Source organism: Argopecten irradians, chromosome 16 (genome assembly GCF_041381155.1).
Source record: "Argopecten irradians isolate NY chromosome 16, Ai_NY, whole genome shotgun sequence".
NCBI lineage: Eukaryota > Metazoa > Mollusca > Bivalvia > Pectinida > Pectinidae > Argopecten > Argopecten irradians.
In genome coordinates, this window is record NC_091149.1 from 9,687,767 (window position 1) to 9,713,590 (window position 25,824).

General features: G+C 38.5%; 1 protein-coding gene across 8 annotated transcripts in view; it reads right to left on the minus strand.

Annotated features, from left to right (window-relative positions):
• The window catches only part of LOC138310600 (voltage-dependent L-type calcium channel subunit beta-1-like), a 69,209-nt gene that overhangs the window by 23,318 nt on the left and 20,067 nt on the right, over positions 1-25,824 (minus strand). Inside the window, exon 2 of one of the 8 annotated variants that reach the window (XM_069251874.1) lies at positions 4,374-4,388. The exons of 3 other annotated variants lie outside the window; for them this stretch is intronic. In XM_069251874.1, coding sequence (XP_069107975.1) covers positions 4,374-4,388 — 15 coding nt within the window. Of the gene's footprint in view, positions 1-4,373; positions 4,389-7,925; positions 9,418-12,783; positions 13,358-13,935; positions 14,879-25,824 lie in introns of those variants that run through there. 4 more of the 8 variants (XM_069251873.1, XM_069251871.1, XM_069251872.1 and 1 more) reach the window with 4 other exon arrangements.

The following is a 25,824-nucleotide window of genomic DNA, read 5'->3' on the forward strand; positions in this document are numbered from 1 at the left end:
AACTGTCAAGGACAACAGACATCACTCCTGACCAAATACAATCATAATGCTACATCACTGCAGCAAACTGTCAAGGACATTCAGACATCACTCCTGACCAAATACAATCATAATGCTACGTCACTGCAGCAAACTGTCAAGGACTTCAGACATCACTCCTGACCAAATAAAATCATAATGCTACGTCACTGCAGCAAACTGTCAAGGACATCAGACATCACTCCTGACCAAATACAATCATAATGCTATGTCACTGCAGCAAACTGTCAAGGGACATCAGACAATCACTATGCTACTCCAGACCAAATACAATCATAATGCTACGTCACTGCAGCAAACTGTCCAGGACTTCAGACATCACTCCCGACCAAATACAATCATAATGCTACGTCACTGCAGCAAACTGTCCAGGACTTCAGACATCACTCCCGACCAAATACAATCATAATGCTACGTCACTGCAGCAAACTGTCAAGGACTTCAGACATCACTCCTGACCAAATACAATCATAATGCTACGTCACTGCAGCAAACTGTCAAGGACTTCAGACATCACACTCCTGACCAAATACAATCATAATGCTATGTCACTGCAGCAAACTGTCCAGGACTTCAGACATCACTCCCGACCAAATACAATCATAATGCTATGTCACTGCAGCAAACTGTCCAGGACATCAGACATCACTCCCGACCAAATACAATCATAATGCTATGTCACTGCAGCAAACTGTCCAGGACTTCAGACATCACTCCCGACCAAATACAATCATAATGCTATGTCACTGCAGCAAACTGTCCAGGACATCAGACATCACTCCTGACCAAATACAATCATAATGCTACATCACTGCAAGCAAACTGTCCCAGGACATTCAGAACATCACTCCTGACCAAATACAATCATAATGCTATGTCACTGAGCAGCAAACTGTCAAGGACTTCAGACATCACTCCCTGACCAAATACAATCATAATGCTATGTCACTGCAGCAAACTGTCCAGGAATTCAGACAATCAGACTCCTGACCAAATACAATCATAATGCTACATCACTGCAGCAAACTGTCAAGGACTTCAGACATCACTTTCTGACCAAATACAATCATAATGCTACGTCACTGCAGCAAACTGTCAAGGATTATCAGACTTCACGTCCTGACCAAATACAATCATAATGCTACGTCCCTGCAGCAGCAAACTGTCCAGGACTTCAGACATCACTCCTGACCAAATACAATCATAATGCTAAGTCACTGCAGCAAACTGTCAAGGATATCAGAACATCACTCCTGACCAAAATACAATCATAATGCTAGTCACTGCAGCAAACTGTCCAGGACTTCAGACATCACTCCGACCAAATACAATCATAATGCTACGTCACTGCAGCAAATTGTCCAGGACTTCAGACATCACTCCCGACCAAATACAATCATAATGCTACGTCACTGCAAGCAAACTGTCCAGGACTTCAGACATCACTCCGACCAAATACAATCATAATGCTATGTCACTGCAGCAAACTGTCCAGGACATCAGACATCACTCCCGACCAAATACAATCATAATGCTACTTCACTGCAGCAAACTGTCTAGGACTTCAGACATCACTCCCGACCAAATACAATCATAATGCTACATCACTGCAGCAAACTGTCCAGGACTTCAGACATCACTCCTGATTAAATACAATCATAATGCTACGTCACTGCAGCAAACTGTCCAAGACTTCAGACATCTCTCCTGACCAAATACAGTCATAATGCTACGTCACTGCAGCAAACTATCCAGGATATCAGACATCACTCCCGACCAAATACAATCATAATGCTACGTCACTGCAGCATGCTATGTCACTGCAGCAATTAAACTGTCCAGGACTTCAGACATCACTCCTGACCAAATACAATCATAATGCTATGTCACTGCAGCAAACTATCCAGGATATCAGACATCACTCCCGACCAAATACAATCATAATGCTACGTCACTGCAGCAAACTGTCAAGGACAACAGACATCACTCCTGACCAAATACAATCATAATGCTACGTCACTGCAGCATGCTACGTCACTGCAGCAAACTGTCCAGGACTTCAGACATCACTCCCGACCAAATACAATCATAATGCTATGTCACTGCAGCAAACTGTCAAGGACTTCAGACATCACTCCTGACCAAATACAATCATAATGCTATGTCACTGCAGCAAACTGTCCAGGACATCAGACATCACTCCTGACCAAATACAATCATAATGCTACGTCACTGCAGCAAACTGTCCAGGACATCAGACTATCACTCCCTGACCAAATACAAATCATAATGCTTATGTCACTAGCAGCAAACAGTTCCAGGACTTCAGACATCACTCCCGACCAAATACAATCATAATGCTATGTCACTGTAGCAAACTGTCCAGGACATCAGACATCACTCCCGACCAAATACAATCATATGTCACTGAAACATAAAGCCAGCCACATCTTGGTTATCTCCCAAAGAGTGCTTATTGGGTTGAATACGGCATATATGAAACCAGCGCCGGCCCGGTGTGTTTATTGGATCAGAAACAGTCTTATACAATACTGTATAGGAAGTGTGTTACACAAATCAATAGACACACAGTGAATGAATGAGTCAAGTGCATGACACAGGATACTATAGATATATAATGGTAGTCATCACCAACACCCCTAAATACAAGTATGAACTATGCTGATTCTAAGGCTGGAACAGTACATTATGAAATTATAGGGAAGTATGATTGAAATATACCCAGTGCTTAAATAGATATGCTGTTTATCAATAAGCAGTAATAGAAAAGTAACATAAATAATATACATTGGCATGTAAAGAAGCAGGCAAAGCATTACTATTTGATGGTCAGATATGATTTGTCATTTACAAATAAAGTCCTAGAAGTATTGAATTGACAACATTTCTGATCTAGTGACAATACAATGCCCCAATCGCTCATACTTGAGGGGATGGAATGAGGAAAGATACCAAACAAAAGAATGAATTAACATGAAAGACCTAAATACCTGTTCAATCAAAAGGGACACAACAAAAATGTCCTTTATAGACAGGTGTCCAGTATACAGAGACAATCTTTATGTAATGGTAAATATTCTTGTAAATTGTTCCAAATAAGGTTTATGAGTATGTCCTTTATAGACATACAGGTATCCTTTATACAGAGGTGTACTTTTATAGAGGTCCTTTATAGACAGGTATCCTTTATACAGAGGTGTACCTTTATAGAGGTCCTTTATACAAGTGTCCTTTATAGACAGGTATCCTTTATACAGAGGTGTCCTTTTATAGAGGTCCTTTATGTACAGGTGTCCTTTATAGACAGGAGTCCTCTATACAGAGGTGCCCTAATCATAGCAGGTTTGACTATTTCTCTCGATATGAAATCGGGCTAGGAATCAGTATGTGATCTGACAGGACACATTATACACCACATCCACCAAATTACAAAAAGACATGTTAACATCTATTGTCTTGTGGGGCGATCCTGAGCCCTGGTTATAATTAAGCTATTAAGCTCAGATATAGCAATAAAGACAGAACCAATATGATGGAATCTACCATCCTCACACTGTCTACTCCTATAATCCTTCTCACACTTAACATTTCACATCCATTACTGTCCATTACGTCACAAGTTCACAATCTTTGCCTAACAATGTGACATAACTAGACAGAAGATCCCTGTGGGACTGAGAATCTACACAACAGACTCCATCAGCGGCACATTCCCTGGTGTTGCAGTACAAGTGCGGGGGCTGACATTTGTTTACGACCTTTATAACCCTGGAGAATTGCACTGCTACAGGTCTCACATTGGAATTATCCAAATTAAAAATCAACTTGATGCTGCTTCAGCTTAATGAGAAATCTTGTAAAATATTGCTCAATATTTGGTTGTATTACTTCTAATTCAGAAGATACTGATTAATACATTAAGACTTTGAAAATGACGGACAGAGTGAGAACATATATATGTAAATTTGTATTTCATTCAATACTAATCTTGTGGGTTTTTAGACAGTACCAGAATTTAGGACTGGGGTAAACTAAGTTACAATATGGACAGATTCTGGATGAGGGGGAAGTCAGAGTACCACAGGAAGACAACCAGTCTCCTGGGCCAACAGAGAGCTCATTGAACCATCAACTAAAATGTCTTTGATATATTAACAATTAACGACTTCTGGAAGGATACTTTACCACAGGTCCTGCCGGTGAACTGAGCGCATGCCATGCACTCACAGTTAGTGATGAGTTAAAAACTTTGTAATGGTGCTATTTGTTAATTATTATGTGAAAGATATCAAAATCATTAGCAATCAACTTACTTTTAAAGGTTTCTTCTGAATTGGGAGAAAAGAAATAAAGCATTTATATGTTTGACAAAAAACATCTTATATTAGATATGAATAACTTGCGTTTTTAAATCTTCTGAATTGGGAGAAAGAAATCAGGCATTATATATTTAGACAAAAGCCATTCTAGTACTGTATAATTAATGCTTAAATAAAGTTATTCCTAAAATGTAAAGGTGGAAGTGAAAACATGGAGCCACAAATAGAATAAACACTGATCATGAGCTATTAGACTTTAAATTTTATCTGTTTATATCTAAGGATTCAAACAGTCAAAACCTGTCTATAAAGGACACCAAGGAACACAGCAAAAATGTCCTTTATAGACAGGTGCCCTTTATGCACCAAATGGGGTTGATGGATCTGTCCTTTATAGATAGGTGTCCTTTATATAGAGGTGCCCTTTATAGCAGAATTACAGCCAAATTATCACTACAGATCACTCTATGTATCACTTAGCCATTCCAGTTACATTGAATCCCACACAAAGTCTGACATAACTCTGACGATCCATACTTGACCTGATTATCAGTATAAGCTGCCATTGTCTAGATACTTAGCACTTGGGGGATGTGACACAGCTCAGACACAATCTATCACAACTCAGCTTCATCTTAATTATATCACATTCTTGAACATGCAGTACAAGGCATGGACAAGGCATGGACAAACCATGAATTGGTAGAGGAGGAAAACCAGAGTCTCCTGAGAAAAACCGCTATCCTAATTATATCAAATTCATGTACAGTTATTAAGGACAAACCAGGTTCTGCCAGATTAAGAAAGCCAAAGTTCCCTGAGAAAAAACCACTAGCCTACTTATATCAAATTCATGTACATTTATTATTGACATACCAGGTTTTGCTGAAGGAGGATCAAATAAGCCAGAGCTCATTATAAGAAATTCTTTTTATTTTTGGCGATTTCATACATCTATATGCAGTTCTAAGTCATTTCTATAACCAGAATAAATATATTTGAAAAATAGACGGTTATGCTAGGTTAACACTATGTTCCCAGCGATCACGGTAGCCCCGTTTGCCCGAAATGTGGTGCTCCGTGGAGTTTTGGCTATTTTTGTCTCTGTATTCAAGTTGAGCTAGGTCTTGTGAAGTTTTGCCACCGTCTTTTATGGATTACGTCATGGACCGTGGATATACGGGAAAGTGCTGTTCCGGGAGGTTAAAGGTACACTACGGCTTTAGCACGGTCTATCAAGAATACCACTACGTTCTCACTAGGCCTGTTACGATCTGATGAGGTCTGCCACGTTTTACACTTTTTGATCAAGCTACGATACGTTTTTCATGGTCCGCCAAGGCTTACTAGGGATGAAAGTCTGATACCGGGATTTTTTTTTGAAGCAAATGAAACAATATTTATTGCCGAAAATGTCATTTCAAACATATTTTAATTACAAATTATATTTGGTATGAATATATAATTATTATAGCCAAGTGTTTTTACGCCAATTTTTTCTGTAATGGTTAATCACTTAATCTGTCTTATGCAAAAATAGCTTTTGTATAATTTGATGGTTTTAATGTGTTTGATAATGACTATTTCTATTTAATAATACAAATAATCCATGAAGTAGCAAATATGTACCAGGCCAGGCAATGATACTTTATCAGATATTGGTTGCAACGTAAGACCGTAATAAGACGTAACATGCCGTATCATGTCGGGCTTTCAATCGCTACAAGCCGTGATGTGCCTTGACAGAACGTATCGAAACGGTTATCATCCACCTTGGCTTGCCCTCAAAACCTTGACAAACCTTGAACAAAACGGCACAAAACGTGCAGCCAATCTGCATCAACCATGATAAAACATGGAAAAAAACGCAACAGAACGTCACAAAACTTGAAATCACCGTTAGATTCCGGAAAACGTGCTTGCTGCCCGTTCCACCACGGACCGTCTGGAAGTTTTGTTACGGCCTCGCACGCATTGTTACGTTTTGTTACGTCAATCCCGTTTTATGACATCCTGTGGCGTTTACCATCTGTACCGTGACTGCCGTGGCAAATTTTTTGACAGTTTAAAAATCTGGCACGGCATCCACGGTAATCACGACCGCTCACGTTTGTCTATCACGTTTTGTCCACGGCCCGAAACGGGGCTGCCGTGGCCGCCGGGAACATAGTGTAAACCTAGCATAAGCTAGTTGTCAATCAAACCACACTGGGTACATGCATTGTGAATGCTCCGACATTGAATTATAGGTTACAAGTGCATGTGCGAGCACGATCGAGGCGTGGTAAAACACAGCCTGGCAGTTAATTTTACCATACTGAGAGAAATCTATATATCAGAGGTGTGGTTGTCTGTAAATATTGTTTGAGATTTCCAGTCAACTTGTTCTATAGCGTATATCTGTTGACACAGCTCCATCAGCTAGCTATGATAAACAGGAGCTCCACTTACAGAACAGTCATTGATTCAATAACATATAGCATTAATAGTTATTCCCAAATCTGCTACTCAATAAAGCAAATTTGTTTTCATTTAGGAAATAAATTTTTCTTTCTGGTCAATAAAATCTGGCTGTGGAATCATTAAAATTCTGTATGAGGATTAACATCGACCAATTATTGGATGATATCATCTAAAAGATTATGACATGCAGTGATATATCTCCTCTAATAATTAAATCACCTCCTTCAAAATGGATTGTCTCCCTTGACAGTTGATTATCTCCCTTTACATATAACGAGCAACACACTTATATCCATTAAAGGCCCACTACCTTTCCGAAACGGCTTTTAATTTTTAAATTGGGAATGTAAAATGAAATTGATAATTTTTAAGAGTCATAATTACATTATTAATTAACCGTTATAAGTACACTTACCATCACCTTTCTAACAATTTAATTTAAATAAATTAAAAGCTAAATTTCATAACGCCCGTCGTTTTATGTTTCCTGCCATCGTTCTAATTACCGCGTGTCGTTTGATTATCACTGTGCGACAAAACAGCAAAATGAATCTTCACTGTTAATACTTTACGCAGGGAATCTTGCATTTGGTCAGCTTTATTACATCCTCTTAGGCAATTGATATACATTTTCGCATAGCATTGTTGTTTTTAAGAAACTTTTAATTTCTGTTTTGCTAAGGTAAAGGGTCTTTAAACTAAATGTTCAAATACAATTAAATTTTTATATTTGATCTTATACATGATAGAACCAATTTCTGCAATTACGTTTCTATATAAATGTCAAGCCACAGTCACAATATATTTCAGAGTAAATGGCTAACTTAATGCATAATCTGATTGTCATACTGAACTTATCTCAATCCTTATTCATTCCGTCTTTGCATATTATAGAGTAATCTCCCTTGCCTTAGGTATCCATCGTGACATCATTAGTTTGTGAGCAAAATTCACCTCATGTCCTCATGAATGAATGATGTTATGCTCATAAACACATGATGTCGTAATCGATACCTACCCGCAAGGGCAGATAACTCTAATATACAGATGTAGAATACCTCAAATCAGAGAAGAAGAACTTACCAATGAAATAGATGAAGAGCTGTCGAGTAGATTGTATTGGTCCTGTGACTGTATCTTCACAGCTACCATAGTATACACATGAGTCCCGCTCCAAACCCTCTACACCCTAGCAACACCTCATCTAAACGTTGTTACACGACAGAAAACACTACTTCTCTAAAATGTCTCAGTAAACTTTGAACACACTCAAGTATCAGATCTTGATCATTCAGTTCATTTATCTGACACTTAAGTTTTACAGAACTGTCTGTTTTTTAATGGTCTTCTTTTTCTTCTTCTGTTTTTTGTAAATCTAACCTAAAATCGAAATTACAGGAAATAGACAATCTCGAATCAGACCCTTCCACAATGCTGATAATTAATATCGAGTGCTTTTCTAATGCTTTTCACAGGCAGTTAACATTCCAATGGTGATTTTGCAATATGTCATGAACCCACAGACATTCACACTCGTGTCCAGGTAAAAATCAATTGTCCATTAGTTGACATTCAGTTGCAACGCTTCACCGTTAGCAGGCTGACACGATCCTCACTGTTTACAAATCTGCTGTCTCGCCCAGCACAGATTAACACTGCTGATTCAGCAAACCCACCGAGATTTTACCTATTTGTGAAGCAATCCTTTGACCGAGACTTTACCAATTTGTGAAGCGATTCAACCAAAACTTTACCTATTTATGTGGTTAAAACGTTCTTGACGTTTCCTTCATTTCAAGCTATAACTACACTAAGCAGTCTACATGTACTACTAAGTACAGCCCGAAGGTTTATCAGTGTTAATAACTAACAGGTAGAGCCCTCCCGAGATATTCCTCAAAATCTCTGAGGAAATCTCTGACTCTATCTAACACCCTGGGGCATCAGATATCACCTTATATCCAGTAATTAGCTATGATAAAGCCAAAACTGACCAAGCAAGGCCAAAGTGACTTCACCAGTGTCTTTGATTTTGTCCAGTTAGACAAATCAGCTGCCCAGTGTTTTCTGACACTTAAGTGTAAATCTCTGGTATAGTATTAGAGTCAGTAAGACAACATTGAGTTGACCACAGAGTCTACAGGCGTCTTCAGGTGATGATCCTATAGCTTTAGGCTGCTGTCTGCTTGCTGTATACACAGAAACATAACAGACTATAGTGAAACACACGGTGGGTCAATCCAACCCAAATCCAGTACACACTCCCCTGAAACTAGACCAAAACGCAGGCAATCCAAACACAATCCAAACACAATCTGTCCTCACAGCTTTGTATTTCCACGGGAGAAGGAGAGACTGTTGTAAAGATCACAGACGACTCAGATCTAGACAGCAGACATCACCGAGGACGGAGATCTATGCGGTAGACAGCAGATCCAACATGGCCGTGGTGACTGCCTAGTGTAACACCATACAGAATATGGATCTGCAGTGCTGACAGAGGGAGCTGTGTGGAAGGCCGAGTTAACTGGGCTGCCAGCTAAACATCAGGACTAGCAAGCTATGCTGGCTCAGATCAATACTGTACACGTGCCCAGGGACAACACTCATATATTTCTAATTATTTTCCAGAAATCAATAAGGCCTAGTGAATTACACCAAAAAGTTAGAACTGCACAGCTAGCTTGGTTTATATCAGTTCAGTTACTTCCTGTTTCAACTACATGTGTTCACAGGTGCTCAGCTGGGCAGACACCGGTGCTTAATTGAGGCAGACAGATGAAAGACACATGTGCTTAATTTGAGACATATACAGATGCTCAGCTGGGCAGACACCTATGTGCTTAATTCAGGCAGACAGATGAAAGACACATATGCTTAATTTGAGACACATACAGGTGCTCAGCTGGGCAGACACCGTTGCTTAATTCAGGCAGACAGATGAAAGACACATGTGCTTAATTTGTGACACATACAAGTGCTACCTTAAGTTGAGGACAGACACAAGAGATAATTGGGGTAGACATATGAAAGACACATTTGCTTAATCTGAGACACATACAGGTTGCTTCATTTGGGAATTCAGGGGACACGCATGTGCTGAAGGGACATATAGGCAGGTGCTTAATTTTGGGGACACACATGTGCTAAAGGGACACAGACAGGTGCTTAATTCTGGGGACACACATGTGCTTAATTGGGGATATAGACAGGTGCTAAATTAGGGCCACACACAGGTAGTACCACCTGGAGACCTCACAAGTACTAAATTGGAGTTGATTTGTTTGCTATTCTTTTACATCCTATTAACAGCTGTGGTTAAAGAAAATACGAAGCTGCTGAGGAAAACATAAGGAGGCAAGGACTGATCATCAAACTGGTGACCCCTTATAGAATTACTTTAATATGGAATGTGGAGATTCCTTATTGATCAATTCATTAAGAAGTTTGCTGAAAAACCATTGATTGAAGCTGCTTTTCAAATTAAAGTTTTGAGACCATCAAATAGGTTACAGCTGCCATATAGTATGATTTAACTTGAAACATTTCAACTGTTATTGCACATCTCAACATCCAAGGCATCAACCTTTTATTTTCAAAATGTATATTAATACATATCCTATCCAGGTGTTGGGCCTGGAACAGCGGTCAGTCATTTACTCATTCATCTCTGAAGACACATGTAGACTAATCTAAATCAAAGAGTAGACCAGTCCATTATGTAATTTCAGGGGCGAAAGATTTCTTTTTCCCAATTTTGTTAACTCATTCATCCCTGAAGACATATGTAGACTATTCTAAATCAAAGACTAGACCAGTCCATTATGAGATTTCATGGTAAGGAAATGAAAGGCACATGCATTTTTGTGTACAAGGAATTTTGAAAAATCAGAAATTATATTTATAATATATACAGTATACAGAAAACCTGTTTTAGAGACCACCTCTGTATAAAGACCACCTCTTTATAAAGACCACCTGTTTTAGAGACCACCTCTTTATAAAGACCACCTCTTTATACAGACCATCTCTGTATAAAAACCACCTCTTCATACAGACCACCTGTTTTAAGGATCACCTCTGTATAAAGACCACATCTGTATAAAGACCACCTCTGTATAAAGACTACCTCTGTATAAAGACCATATCTGTATAAAAACCACCTTTGTATAAAGACCACCAGTTTTAGAGACCACTTCTTTATAAAGACCACCTGTTTTAGAGACCACCTCTGTATAAAGACCACCAGTTTTAGGGACCATCTCTTTATAAAGACCACCAGTTTTAGGGACCACCTCTTTATAAAGACCACCAGTTTTAGGGACCACCTCTTTATAAAGACCACCAGTTTTAGGGACCACCTCTTTATAAAGACCACCAGTTTTAGGGACCACCTCTTTATAAAGACCACCTGTTTAATAAGTTAAATATTCTAGGATCCAAAATAACCAATTTCAACACAAATCAACATATAAATACAAAGACGTCATGGCAATAACGACCTGTTTTGCTCTGGCCATTAGATTATATTATAGAGTGGAAATTTGTCTTTTTGGGCATTCATTAAATCTTCACAAAACCTATATCCATACATGAACTGATATGACCAAGTGAGAATATCACATACCAGGTATAATATTACTATAGAACAGCTCAGAAATGATCATATCAACAACAGTTTTAGGCTGTTTGTGTGAAAAAATGTACTCATAAAAATATATCTATATTTACTACGGCATCGATTTTGGATTGTTCAACATTTTTTTTCAATAATTTTGCTTCAAAATTTTGCAGCTCTAGCAAAATCATGTTCAGCTGCAAGACAAAAAGACATTCTGATACCACTGAGGATCACTCATCGTGTACATGTTCTAGGCAAAGTTTGAAGATTTTAGTTTAGTCAAAACCTATCTGAAATGGATTAATTATTCTTCTATATGTCTTGACTAGCAGACTCATATACATACAGACTACTATCACATCAGTTGGGTAAATGTACCATCAATTCTTTCCTAACACAACACTCTATATTATGTATTGAATTAAGCTTCGATTTCAGGAAATAGAAGTGCAGACTTAAGTTATAATTTTCTCATTATGTAAATTCTATGAATTTTTTTTTACTTAAAGCTTGTTTTAAGAAACCAGGTCCAGACCTCTTTTAACAATGAACAATTGTTTAAACTAAAACTTCTTTTAACAAAGCGTAACAATTAAATTCAACACAATTCTTTAAAAGTAAAATATCTAAAAAGAATGGTATTGTCTCATTTTCTCTATTTGAAAACACCATAGGACTTGTTTTCATTTTCAATACTTGTGCATTCATCATAGGCAAGGGAAAATATGTACTGAGCAGGAGATCAAACAATATAACAGATTTCATGCTGCAATATTGACTATAGTGGACTGTTCATTCATAAACTTATTTTATGTTTTAAAAGCTCCAAGTTCAAAGAAGAGGAAGTTGTGGTGCTCACAACCCAAAGACAATTGCCATCTGTATAACTGTTAAATTTTGCCTGTGGATTCTTTCAGTTATTTTGCTATTTTCACTGAAATTAGAGAATTTACCTACCAGCGAAATATTAAGAAATTGATTGACAAATCTAAGAACAACAATATCAAGAAATATTGGAATGAGTGAACCACGAAAATTAACCTGTTGACACACGAAAATATCATTTCTCCTGGCTTGGTCTAACATCCTATTAACAGTCATCAGGGTCATCATTTAGGGACACCCTCGCCTGTATGCAGTATGTGCATTGTGTGTGAATATTTGTATGTTTTGGTTCGAGGCTGCAGTATATTTGTGTTGTGTCTTTTTGCGAAAGTGGAAACTTTTGCCCATATTTCAGAGCACAACCTGATCGCCTGTACTAATGTGGTGTGTACACTGCAGTACGTACAACAGATTGGTGACAAAAAGAGCAATTACCACTAAAGAGTCTATATCACTGAGACCTGATAGAACTTTGCGAAGTCGTCCCATCCTCTGTGCTTGGACATCATACACTATACAGAACACTGGCCGGGGTGACGACACATCGGAATCTACCCATCTCACTACATCTAACACACCAGTGCTACTTCTCAAAGATCCGGCAGCTTCAGCAGACTATGTCACAAGTCTTAGGCTCAGTTGTCAGGTAGAGCAACAAGCACTTGTTAGACTCAATGATGAAGTAGGGCCACAAGCTTTATTGCGCTCAATTGTCAATCAATTAGAACAACAAGCACTTGTTAGGCTCAGTTGTCAAGTAGGCCGACAAACCCTTGTTTAAAGCTCAGTTTTCCAGTAGTGTCACAAGCACTTAAGCTCCAGATAGTGCCTCAAGCCCTTGTATTAAAACTCAAGCTCCAGGTAGCACTTGTTAAATATATGATTTGTTAAGTTCAGGATAAGCTTAATTATAAGATTGTCCTTGTATTAAAACACCTGCTTGACATCAAGAGACGCAGGTTAAGATATATAATCCAGAAATTGAAAATACAATTCAATGAGACTCAGTATCTATGTCTCAGAGATCATCTCCGATGTAAGCATCACAGGATATTAAGGCTCTCTCTCTCCGGGTGTAAATGAGAGGAAAAGTCTGAGTCAGACATTCAGTCAACTGTTTTCCATTAACTCATCCGATGAATAAACTCTACACGTAAGCTTTATTAATTATTAAGTTCACTAACAAATGGCAGTTGTACAGTATCCAGCTGAATGAACTTATTCGATTATATTGGCATCTCACAACATTCTGGTTATGTCCCTTGGTGACGGTCACATGACGGTAGAACTCCACCATACACTGTGAATTTATGGTGGGAGCTGTTATATAATAGGTGTTTTCTGATGGTTGAAGTGAAAATTAAACGACCACAAAATGTTCTGTAGAATAGAAGAAATCTTTGAGACATTAGAAATAGTTTATCCAATCTACAGGTCAAGTGTAATGCCTACATAATGAAATACACCTTGTATATCGTCAATTTAAGATGCCTTTTACATTATTATCCCAGACATCGTCTGCCCCTAGCCAAGGTGAATCTTACACCATGATGTCCCTGTATGTTTTGCCAACACTAAAATACTTACGGTTTGCATGAATATATCTATATCATTCCAAATAAACATCGAATATGACTTGACGTCTTTTGTACCGACACACAGGGTTATATATGGAGACAATATACACCAGTCATTTATACAGTTCTATTTAAATGTATAGAGACCTTCACCAGGTAAATAACCTTGTGCTGTTGTCACTCTCTGACAATTGAAAATCACTCAAGCGGATCCAGAGTATACGGAAATAATCCTGGCTGACTAAAATGCCCTAAACAGTATCATTGTAACATTTTTGATGAACCGGAAAGCTAGGTAATTCTACAGAAGACATCCCCTTCAGCAGGCTATTATAGATAACTGTCAATATACTCAGACAGGTAGATTTAAATGTTAATTGTGGGAGCAATGGAATTGTACTCTCTCCATATTGTACGGTTTCATTCGACCGTCACATACGACAAGATAGCTTCAGACCGTCGCACATCCAAACTGCATTGCGATTATTACATATCTAGTCGGTGTTGTCACGAGTTATCATCTCTGAGGCAGAGAAATTGGAAACACTAGGCCGACCGTAGACACCAATTATGTGCTGCAGTTCTTCATTTACAGATAAAAATTCCTACAGGAAGGTGTTTGTATCAGAGGAAATTCAGCATTATTTTGGTGACATTTTTGTCTCATCTGTCCAATGGAATCGTGTAGTTTGTGCAGCCTATTACTCCAATAAGCCACATGTTAGGAATGTGACAACACTACCGTTCGATGCCACTGGGCGTAGCTCCATTTTGATGATGCCTGCAAACTAAAGCACAGAGATGTTGTCAAACTACGCGGAGGAAAAGAAGAATCTGCTTGCATCTGTCTTGGACTGTTCAAAGGTAGACCAACTCCACCACAAAGACATCCGTGTTGGGTTGGTGTTGTAGCTTTAGAAGGTGTGTCTGTGTCTCCATGTTGGAAAGCCTATGTGCCAGTCAGTGAACACAGCCTGCTTGAGAGCCTGCAAGTGTTGGCTCCCCACCATGTAATACATATATTGTGTGTGGGATTCCACACAAATCAATACCAAGCAGCCTGGTAGAGTGTGCTGGCTCACCCCAACAGCTCTGTTAAACCTTACATAACAGTCTGTACAGTCTACATATTACACAATAGACAAATCTACATATTACATAATAGACAAGTCTACATATTACATAATAGACAAGTCTACATGTTGCATAATAGACAAATCTACATATTACATTAGACAAGTCTACATATTACATTAGACAAGTCTACATATTACATTAGACAAGTCTACATATTACATTAGACAAGTCTACATATTACATTAGACAAGTCTACATATTGAATACTAGACAAGTCTACATATTACATAATAGACAAGTCTACATATTACATTAGACAAGTCTACATGTTACATAATAGACAAGTCTACATATAACATAATAGACAAGTCTATATATTACATAATAAGACAAGTCTATATATTACATAATAAGACAAGTTTATATATTACATTAGACAAGTCTACATATTACATAATAGACAAGTCTACATGTTGAATACTAGACAAGTCTATATATTACATAATAAGACAAGTCTACATATTACATTAGACAAGTCTACATATTACATTAGACAAGTCTACATGTTGAATACTAGACAAGTCTATATATTACATAATAAGACAAGTCTACATATTACATTAGACAAGTCTATATATTACATTAGACAAGTCTACATATTACATTAGACAAGTCTACATATTACATTAGACAAGTCTACATATTACATTAGACAAGTCTACATATTACATAATAGACAAGTCTACATATTACATTAGACAAGTCTACATATTACATAATAGACAAGTCTACATGTTGAATACTAGACAAGTCTATATATTACATAATAAGACAAGTCATCTACATATTACATTAGACAAGTCTACATATTACATAATAGACAAGTCTACATGTTGAATACTAACAAGTCTATATATTACATAATAAGACAAGTCTACATATTACATTAGACAAGTCTACATATTACATAATAGACAAGTCTATATATTAGCTAATGAGACTAGTCTACATATTACAAAATGGACAGGTCTATATATTACATAATGGACAGGTCTATATTTTAGCTAATAAGACTAGTCTACAAATTGAATAACAGAGTAGTCTACATATTACATAATAGACAAGTCTACATATTTAATACTAGACAAATATTCATATTACATAATAGACAAATATTCATATTAATTACATAATAGACAAATATTCATATTTACATAAATAATCAGTCTACATATTACATAATAGACTAGTCTACATATCACATAATGGAAAACACAATCTGCATATTATATGTAAACTAGCTGTTTAAGTAGATTACTATACATGTACTGTGCTACATTAATTAGACTGTATACGTTAGACTCATGGTTCGTTACAGATTTTCAAACCAAAATTCCAGCACTTTTCAAGCACTTTTTCTAGATTTTCAAGCACTACTTTTTTTCATCTACATTGGACTCGAAATCAGAATTTTCAGAAAACATGCCTTTTTTTGCAATTTGCAAGTAATTTGTTAGTACAATTTTATCAGAGTAATTAGATTCAATTACACAATCTTATCAAACAACAAAGTCATCCCAAGTAATTACTGAAATTATGATAAATTGATTGACAACAGAGCTTTTGTCAGTGTTCTGGAAGCATGAAGTTTCAATTCCAGCACTTTTCAAGGATTTAAAGAAAAATTTCAGCACTTTTCCAGCACTGACCCAAAATTCAAGCACTTTTCCAGCACTGACCCCAAATTCCAGCACTTTACATTAATTAGACTGTATACCTTAGACTGCATTAATTATGTAAAAATTAGCATAATTAATTATTAAAATTAAAAATTATGATGAATTATAACTAGAGAAAGGCTCTTTAGATATATAGACCGTGTTATATATGTGTATTTTGTAACATGTGTAGGATATGTATAACATGTAGGTTGGATACATATGTAAACTGTGTCACATATGTAGACTGTTATATTCGTAGGTATTGCCGTGGTTACAAATTTAAACTGTTATATATTATATAGTTTCCCTGTGTTCAGCCTACTGTATATGGTAATTGTCACCAGACTTGAAAGGGCTGCATGCTTTGCATTGCAACACAAAGTCAGTGAATTATTCATACCATTCTCTGGTGTGAACATGAAGGGAGCAGGCAGAATTTAGTTCTATAGGAAACATAAACAAAACAAGGCTATGGACTAAATAACAGACACCTGGATGTACCATTTAAATGTGAACATGTACAAAAATACAGAATTTTACGGTGGAGCTGAAATCGCGAAAATTGTTCACATCACCAAGTCTCTAGAATGTGTAAAATAGATCCATAAAATTAAAATTTTGAAATTTTTGTCACCCGGAAAAAGAGTTTGGGCATGAAAAAGCCCCCCCCCAAAAATTATGTTGCTGGGAGAATACATTGGTTTACTGTACACAGGGGATGACGAGTGTATGGCATATTTATACATAATGAATCATTAATTATTTGATCATACTTCTGACATCATCGGCTTACAGAGACATCTGTCCATTAATCGTTATATAATATGATATATATACATATTATATTTGATTATGTACGATACTAATTGCGGTGGCCGAGTGGTTAAGATGTCCCGACATATTACCACAAGCCCTCCACCTCTGGGATGCGGGTTCGAATCCCAAGTGGGGCAGTTGCCAGGTACTGACCGCTGGTCGGTGGTTTTTCTCCGGGTACTCCGGCTTTCCTCCACCCAACAAACCTGGCACGTCCTTACATGACCCTGACTGTTAATATGATATATATACATATTATATTTGATTATGTACGATACTAATTGTCATAACTTGACCATGTATATTCATGAGGAACCAGCAATTCTTCGGAAATTGTCAATTTTCTTTGATTACGAAGGATTGGACACGGCAGGGTTGATCATCAGTAACTATAAGCAGATAATAATTAGGTAGATCCAGCTGTATGTCTAAATTTTGGAGGGTCCCTGTTTGTTTTCTGTCTTTAACAGCTGAAACTGGACGTACGTTCGCCCCAACTTTACCCTCAATGGTGACAATGGGCTGGTGTGTCTTCAAGAGTGAAGATTTTCAACAAGAACTCCAAATGGGACGTGTCTCATGTAATTTTGGTTATTCCGCAGAAACAAATCTTTAGTCACTGTGACATCAACCTTTGACCATCATGACCTCACAAAGCAATCCAAAGAATGAACGAAAATGATAACCCGATGAAATTTTTATTGCTGCGATCAATACTACTTTTTTATTTTCAATAATAGTGACATTGACCTTTGGATATGGAAAATAATCCGATGTAAGCACTTTTGGTAACAAAGTAGACATAAAGTTTTATTTTTAATAGGACTGGAACTCGGAGTTTGTGACGAATTTCAAAGCCGACATCCCCAACACCGATGCCACCAGTACCTATTTAAACACTGACGGTATGGCTTCAACACCAACACTGTAGCTCCTGAACACTACCGACACAGGTCCAACACCACCAATGCCGCGAACACCATCGACATCACCACTGGTGCCGCTCAGCACCACTGACATGGCGCGCACCCGGCCCCAATTTCACTCTGACGCTGCCCCGCTAACACTTTGTGATACCTGTGTATATTCATATTGTATGACACCAGCTTATTGCAGGCCACACAAATACAACATTTGATAGTTGTTGGAAAAAGACCTCACGAAAATGATTTATCATCACTTAAACTGGACCTCACAAATAAGATAATAATATCATATGGATATAATACACAAAAGATACTACATATAATATAATATGACAAAATATTTTGTGAGTCTCTGAACATTTTTTATATTGTTACCAAGATATTTTCCGGTGAAGGTCACCAAAGGTATAACCGTATACTATATTTTTAAATCTATGTCATTGTAGTTTACAACTCTTTCCATCAATCAAATGGAGCAGTCACGTGGCTGGTCACGCTGCCAGATTTATATCATAATTACAATAACTGTAATCTACTCTTAATAATACAATATAAACCATGTATTGATCAGGGGGCCCCAGAGAGGGCAATCTGTCATCACATCGTAAATGTATTTTGGCTTTTATTACAAGATCTACAGACTACTACTGAATGAGAAATGAGCCTACAACAGCAGCTATACTCCTCATATGCACAACCTATAATACAGTCCCACTGTCGTGTAGCCAACTGCTCAGTTTCCTGTATGTATATTGGCTGTGTGAATAATGTATGAATTATGTATGAAACAGCCCGGGCTTGTCAATTAGTAGATGTAGAACATGTGTGAAAACTCACAAAAATGGACTGCAGCTTTGCATATCTGTAATGAACAAATTTAGAGCAAAATATTTTTTATTGTTGCTAAAAGTAGGTTTGAGTCTTTCACTTGATCATGATTGACTGTGCGAACCATTTGTACAAAGATAATGCCTAAATTGTTTCTGGGATAATTTTGCATTTGATAAATCCTCTTTATAATTACTTATGATCAGCTAATTAGGTTATAGATAATTAATCAAGCACCTGTGTCACAATTAATAAATGTTATGAAAAGCACTGATGCTATCTAATGTGCTAGAAACATGCAAGTAATATCTAAAATATAAATAAGAGCTGCACTGCAATATGATTATTTATTTTTCATTCTTATTTGTAAATATCATTATTCATATTTGTAAACTTTGTGGGTGTTTTTATGCGTGTTTAAATCTACATGAAAATATGCAGCAGTAGTTAAAATAGCTTTTTTGTTTTCTTCTGAAGATTGTCGTTGAAAAAAAGTCCAATCTTAGGTTTTCTATATCTACTTTCTGGTTTGTTGAATCCGAAGCTGTAATTCAGATGAGATAATCTATCTACATACTGTATTAAATCGAAGCAAATCAGGAGGCACTTAATAGAAACAAATTTGGACTAGCCTTTCATAAAATTATTCTACAAAGTAAGTCATACATCAATTTGCAAAAGAAATTGGTAAGAAAACAACAAAGTTTTCATGTTTTATGTTATTTAATTCATGTCTTAAAACAGCTGAATCTTAAAGAAGATGTTTTTTGATAGGGGTACATATAAAAAATAACTGGAAATTTGGCTCAGAGCACTTAAATATGTAGTACCTCAATCTGATCGAACAGTATCTGTGACTGAATGTCCGACCCAAGTCTGTGACTTGAAACCTGGGACTGTTTTGTATTCATAGCCAGATTTAGACTTGTGTTCGAGACAATTATTGTCATCATGCTGGTATTGGCCCAGACCGTCTGTGGACAAGGATATCCCCCGGTCTAATGCCGTATCATTCTATAACTGCCATAGATGCAATCACAATCACTGTACTTTTTGTATGGAAATATGAAGCCCAGTCTCCGTCAGTAATATATATGTATACAAAACTGTAGTGCATATATACTTCACATATGCACATATTTCGTGTTGGTATCTCAATAAGACTGCAATGAATTTCTAGTTCTCTTGAAACAATGTAATCAATTGACTGGCCCACCCCAATACACATGTGTAAACACAGGTTTATGCACATGTATACAGTCCACATGTACACACACATACACACACACAACCTGTTTCTCCTCTCTCAGGTCGGCCATCTTTGACACACATACACCACCTAGTCCAGAAGTATTGATTTTACCATCACCAAGCATATCAAACTGAACAGCAGGATAAAGGCATGCAGTTGTCTCCCTTCCTCTGTCAGAGATCTAGACCAGCAGATATAAGTGACTGCTGTTTTCACAAGCTCTCTTCCTTGTGAAGGATTTTCATTCAGTATTTGGTAGAAATTGATTGTTATACAAAAAGTCTAACATTAACAACTAAAGGTTCAATTGGCCTGTTCATCAAACTATCCAAAAGATATTATTTGTAATGTTTAATATATACCAACCAGTGCATGGGAGGTTGCCATGGCTCCTAGAATTGCTGTTCTACTGCTACCATCTTACTTATACTGATAATTGTAACAATAATGACAACTACTAAATGACACTATCGGATTCTGGCCCTGGCATCTTACAGCAATTTAGACAAAACTACTCCCGGGATGTGATCACACATTCTGTCCCGGGCTATGATCACACATTCTGTAGGACTGTTACTATCCTGGGCTATGATCACATATTCTGTAAGATTGTTACTGTCCCAGGCTGTGATCACACATTCTGTAGGACAGTTACTGTCCCTGGCTGTGATCACACATTCTGTAAGACAGTTACTATCCCAGGCTGTGATCAAACATTCTGAAGGACAGTTACTGCCTTAAGCTGTTATCATACATTCTGTAGGACTGTTAATGTCCCAGGCTGTGATCACACATTCTGTAGGACAGTTACTATCCTGGCTGTGATCACACATTATATAGGACAGTTACTGTCCCAGGCTGTGATCACACATTCTGTAAAATTGTTACTGTCCCAGGCTGTGATTACACATTCTGTAGGACAGTTAATGTCCCAGGCTGTGATCACACATTCTGTAGGACAGCTACTGTCCCAGGCTGTGATTACACATTCTGTAGGACTGTTCCTGTTCCAGGCTGTGATCACACATTCTGCAGGACAGTTACTGTTCCAGGCTGTGATCACACATTATATAGGACAGTTACTGTCCCAGGCTGTGATCACACATTCTGTAGGACAGTTACTGTCCCAGGCTGTGATTACACATTATGTAGGACTGTTCCTGTTCCAGGCTGTGATCACACATTCTGCAGGACAGTTACTGTTCCAGGCTGTGATGACACATTATATAGGACAGTTACTGTCCCAGGCTGTGATCACACATTCTGTAACACAGTTCCTGTCCCAGGCTGTGATAACACATTCTATAGGACAGTTTCTGTCCCAGGCTGTGATCACACATTCCGAAGGACAGTTACTGTTCTGGGATGTGATGACACATACTGTAGGACTGTTACTGTCTCCTGTTGTGATCATACATTCTGTAGGACAGTTACTGTCCCAGGCTGTGATCACACATTCTGTAGGACTGTTACTGTCCCAGGCTGTGATCACACATTCTGTAGGACAGTTACTGTCCCAGGCTGTGATCACACATTCTGTAGGACAGTTTACTGTCCCAAGGCATTGATCACACATTCGGTATGACAGTTACTGTCCATGGCTGTGATCACACATTCTGTAGGACAGTTACTGTCCCAGGCTGTGATCACACATTCTGTAGGACAGTTACTGTCCCAGGCTGTGATCACACATTCTGTAGGACAGTTACTGTCCCAGGCTGTGATCACACATTCTGTAGGACAGTTACTGTCCCAGGCTGTGATCACACATTCTGTAGGACAGTTACTGTCCCAGGCTGTGATCACACATTCTGTAGGACAGTTACTGTCCCAGGCTGTGATCACACATTCTGTAGGACAGTTACTGTCCCAGGCTGTGATCACACATTCTGTAGGACAGTTACTGTCCCAGGCTGTGATCACACATTCTGTAGGACAGTTACTGTCCCAGGCTGTGATCACACATTCTGTAGGACAGTTACTGTCCCAGGCTGTGATCACACATTCCGAAGGACAGTTACTGTTCCAGTGGGCTGTTATCATACATTCTGAAGGACAGTTACTGTCCCAGGCTGTGATCACACATTCTGTAGGACAGTTACTGTCCCAGGCTGTGATCATACATTCTGTAGGACAGTTACTGTCCCAGGCTGTGATCACACATTCTGTAGGACAGTTACTGTCCCTGGCAGTGATCACACATTCTGTAGGACTGTTACTGTCCCAGGCTGTGATCACACATTCTGTAGGACAGTTACTGTCCCAGGCTGTGATCACACATTCTGTAGGACAGTTACTGTCCCAGGCTGTGATCACACATTCTGTAGGACAGTTACTGTCCATGGCTGTGATCACACATTCTGTAGGACAGTTACTGTTACAGGCTGTGATCACACATTCTGTAGGACAGTTACTATCCCAGGCATTGATCACACATTCTGTAGGACAGTTACTGTCCCAGGCTGTGATCACACATTCTGTAGGACAGTTACTGTCCCAGGCTGTGATCACACATTCTGTAGGACAGTTACTGTCCTAGGCTGTGATCACACATTCTGTAGGACAGTTACTGTTACAGGCTGTGATCACACATTCTGTAGAACAGTTACTGTCCCAGGCTGTGATCACACATTCTGTAGGACAGTTACTGTCCAGGGCTGTGAACACACATTCTGAAGGACAGTTATTGCCCCAGGCTGTTATCATACATTCTGTAGGACAGTTACTGTCCCAGGCTGTTATCATACATCCTGTTGGATAGTTACTGTCCCAGGCTGTGATCACAAATTCTGTAGGACAGTTACTGTTCTGGGATGTGATGACACATACTGTAGGACTGTTACTGTCTCCTGCTGTGATCATACATTCTGTCGGACAGTTACTGTCCCAGGCTGTGATTACACATTCTGTAGGATAGCTACTATCCCATGCTGTGATCACACATATCATTCTGTAGGACAGTTACTGTCCCAGGCTGTGATCACACATTCTGTTGTAGCTACTGTCCCAGGCTGTGATCACACATTCTGTTGTAGCTACTGTCCCAGGCTGTGGTCACACATATCATTCTGTAGGACAGTTACTGTCCCAGGGCTGTGATTACACATTCGGTATGACAGTTACTGTCCATGGCTGTGATTTCACATTCTGTAGGACAGTTACTGTCCTGGGCTGTGATCACACATTCTGTAGGACAGTTACTGTTACAGGCTGTGATCACACATTCTGTAGGACAGTAACTGTCCATAGCTGTGATTACATATTCTGCTAAGCTACTGTCCAAAACTGTGATCACACATTATGTTGTAGCAACTGTCCCAGGCTGTAATCACACATTCTGCTGAGTTACTGTCCCAGCCTGTGATCACACATTCTGATGAGCTACTGTCCCAGGCTGTGATCACACATTATGTTGTAGCTACTGTCCCAGCTGTGATCACACATTCTGCTGAGTTACTGTTCCCAGGCTGTGATCACACATTCTGTAGACAGTTACTGTCCCAGCCTGTGATCACACATTCTGTGATACTGTCCAGGCTGTGATCACACATTCTGTAGGACAGTTACTGTCCCAGGCTGTGATCACACATTCTGTTGAGCTACTGTCCCAGGCTGTGATCACACATACTGTCCCAGCCTGTGATCACACATTCTGTTGTAGCTACTGTTCCAGGCTGTGATCACACATTCTGCTGAGTTACTGTCCCAGGCTGTGATCACACATTCTACTGAGTACTGTCCCAGGCTGTGATCACACATTCTGTTGAGCTACTGTCCCAGGCTGTGATCAACATTCTAACTGTCCAGCTGTGATCAACATACTGTCCCAGGCTGTGATCACACATTCTGATGAGTTACTGTCCCAGGCTGTGATCACACATTCTGATGAGTTACTGTCCCAGGCTGTGATCACACATTCTGATGAGTTACTGTCCCAGGCTGTGATCACACATACTGTCCCAGCCTGTGATCACACATTCTGCTGAGTTACTGTCCCAGGCTGTGATCACACATACTGTCCCAGGCTGTGATCACACATTCTGTTGAGCTACTGTCCCAGGCTGTGATCACACATTCTGCTGAATTACTGTCCCATTACTGTCCCAGGCTATCAATACACAGTATTGAGCGAGTATTATGTAGTAGTTACTGTCCCAGGCTGTGATCACACATACTGTCCCAGGCTGTGATCACACATTGTGTTGAGTTACTGTCCCAGGCTATCAATACACAGTAATTGTTGTAGTTACTGCCCCAGGCTGTGAACAGTCAGTACATTCCTTACAGAAGATGAGCCACTATGAATGAATTCCACATGTTATGGTTCCATCTGTTAATGTCCCCCTTCTACCAGTAAATGGAATCTCCTCTACATGAAACAGGACTGAACCACATGTGTCTCATGGGTAGTAAAGGTTTGGGATAGGCTAACCTGTGTATCAATATTACACATATTTTGGGTGCAGTACTGTACCAAGAGGAAAATTTGGGTCATATGTTCTATAGGCATTGATGGCTTCAGTATATTAGTCATTATCTGTACACTCACTCGCTTTAAACATAAAATCCCCCATAAGATGAAGTACAGCAGGGAGCATTCTTACCTAAACAAAGTTGTAAACAGACTTGTGCTGCCCTAATTATTTATAGGTAATGACTTCAGGTCGGTGGTTTTTCTTTAAATACTCTGGCTTTCCTTATGATCAACCTCCTAAACCTAGCACATTTTTTAAATTCTGGCTGTTAAACGGACAAAAACCAAAATAAAGTTAGCTTTCTGCAGTAGTTTGAGACCTAGCAGTAAAGTTAATTATTACAAAATTCACTGGTAGAGGGCACCAGGTGTAAGCTAAGGGTGATAACCTATTCCATTTTAACTCTTTCCAACCGTTGTCGTATACAAACAACAGAAAATGTGCAGTCTCGTCCCCACTGTTGTATAGACGACAAAATACTTGGCATTACCTGATCCATGTGTCCAAGTGCCATTTTTGCCATTTGCCAATAGTTAAGGAGGAGTTGCTTGGACATTTTTTTTTTCTACAAAACGCATACATATTATTAACCTAGTCATGGCAACTAAAAAAATTCAACTGACCAAAAGCCTTTATGCATATCTACATCACTGAAATTGTAGTGTAGGAGTATGAACAAACTTTTTTCTACAGACAAACTGATATGAGTTATCAGCTCTAGCAGGTTACACGTTATGGATTGTGATGTCATGTGTTTACAAGTGCAACATCCTATTTTTCAGAGGAAAAAACGTGAATCTCGCT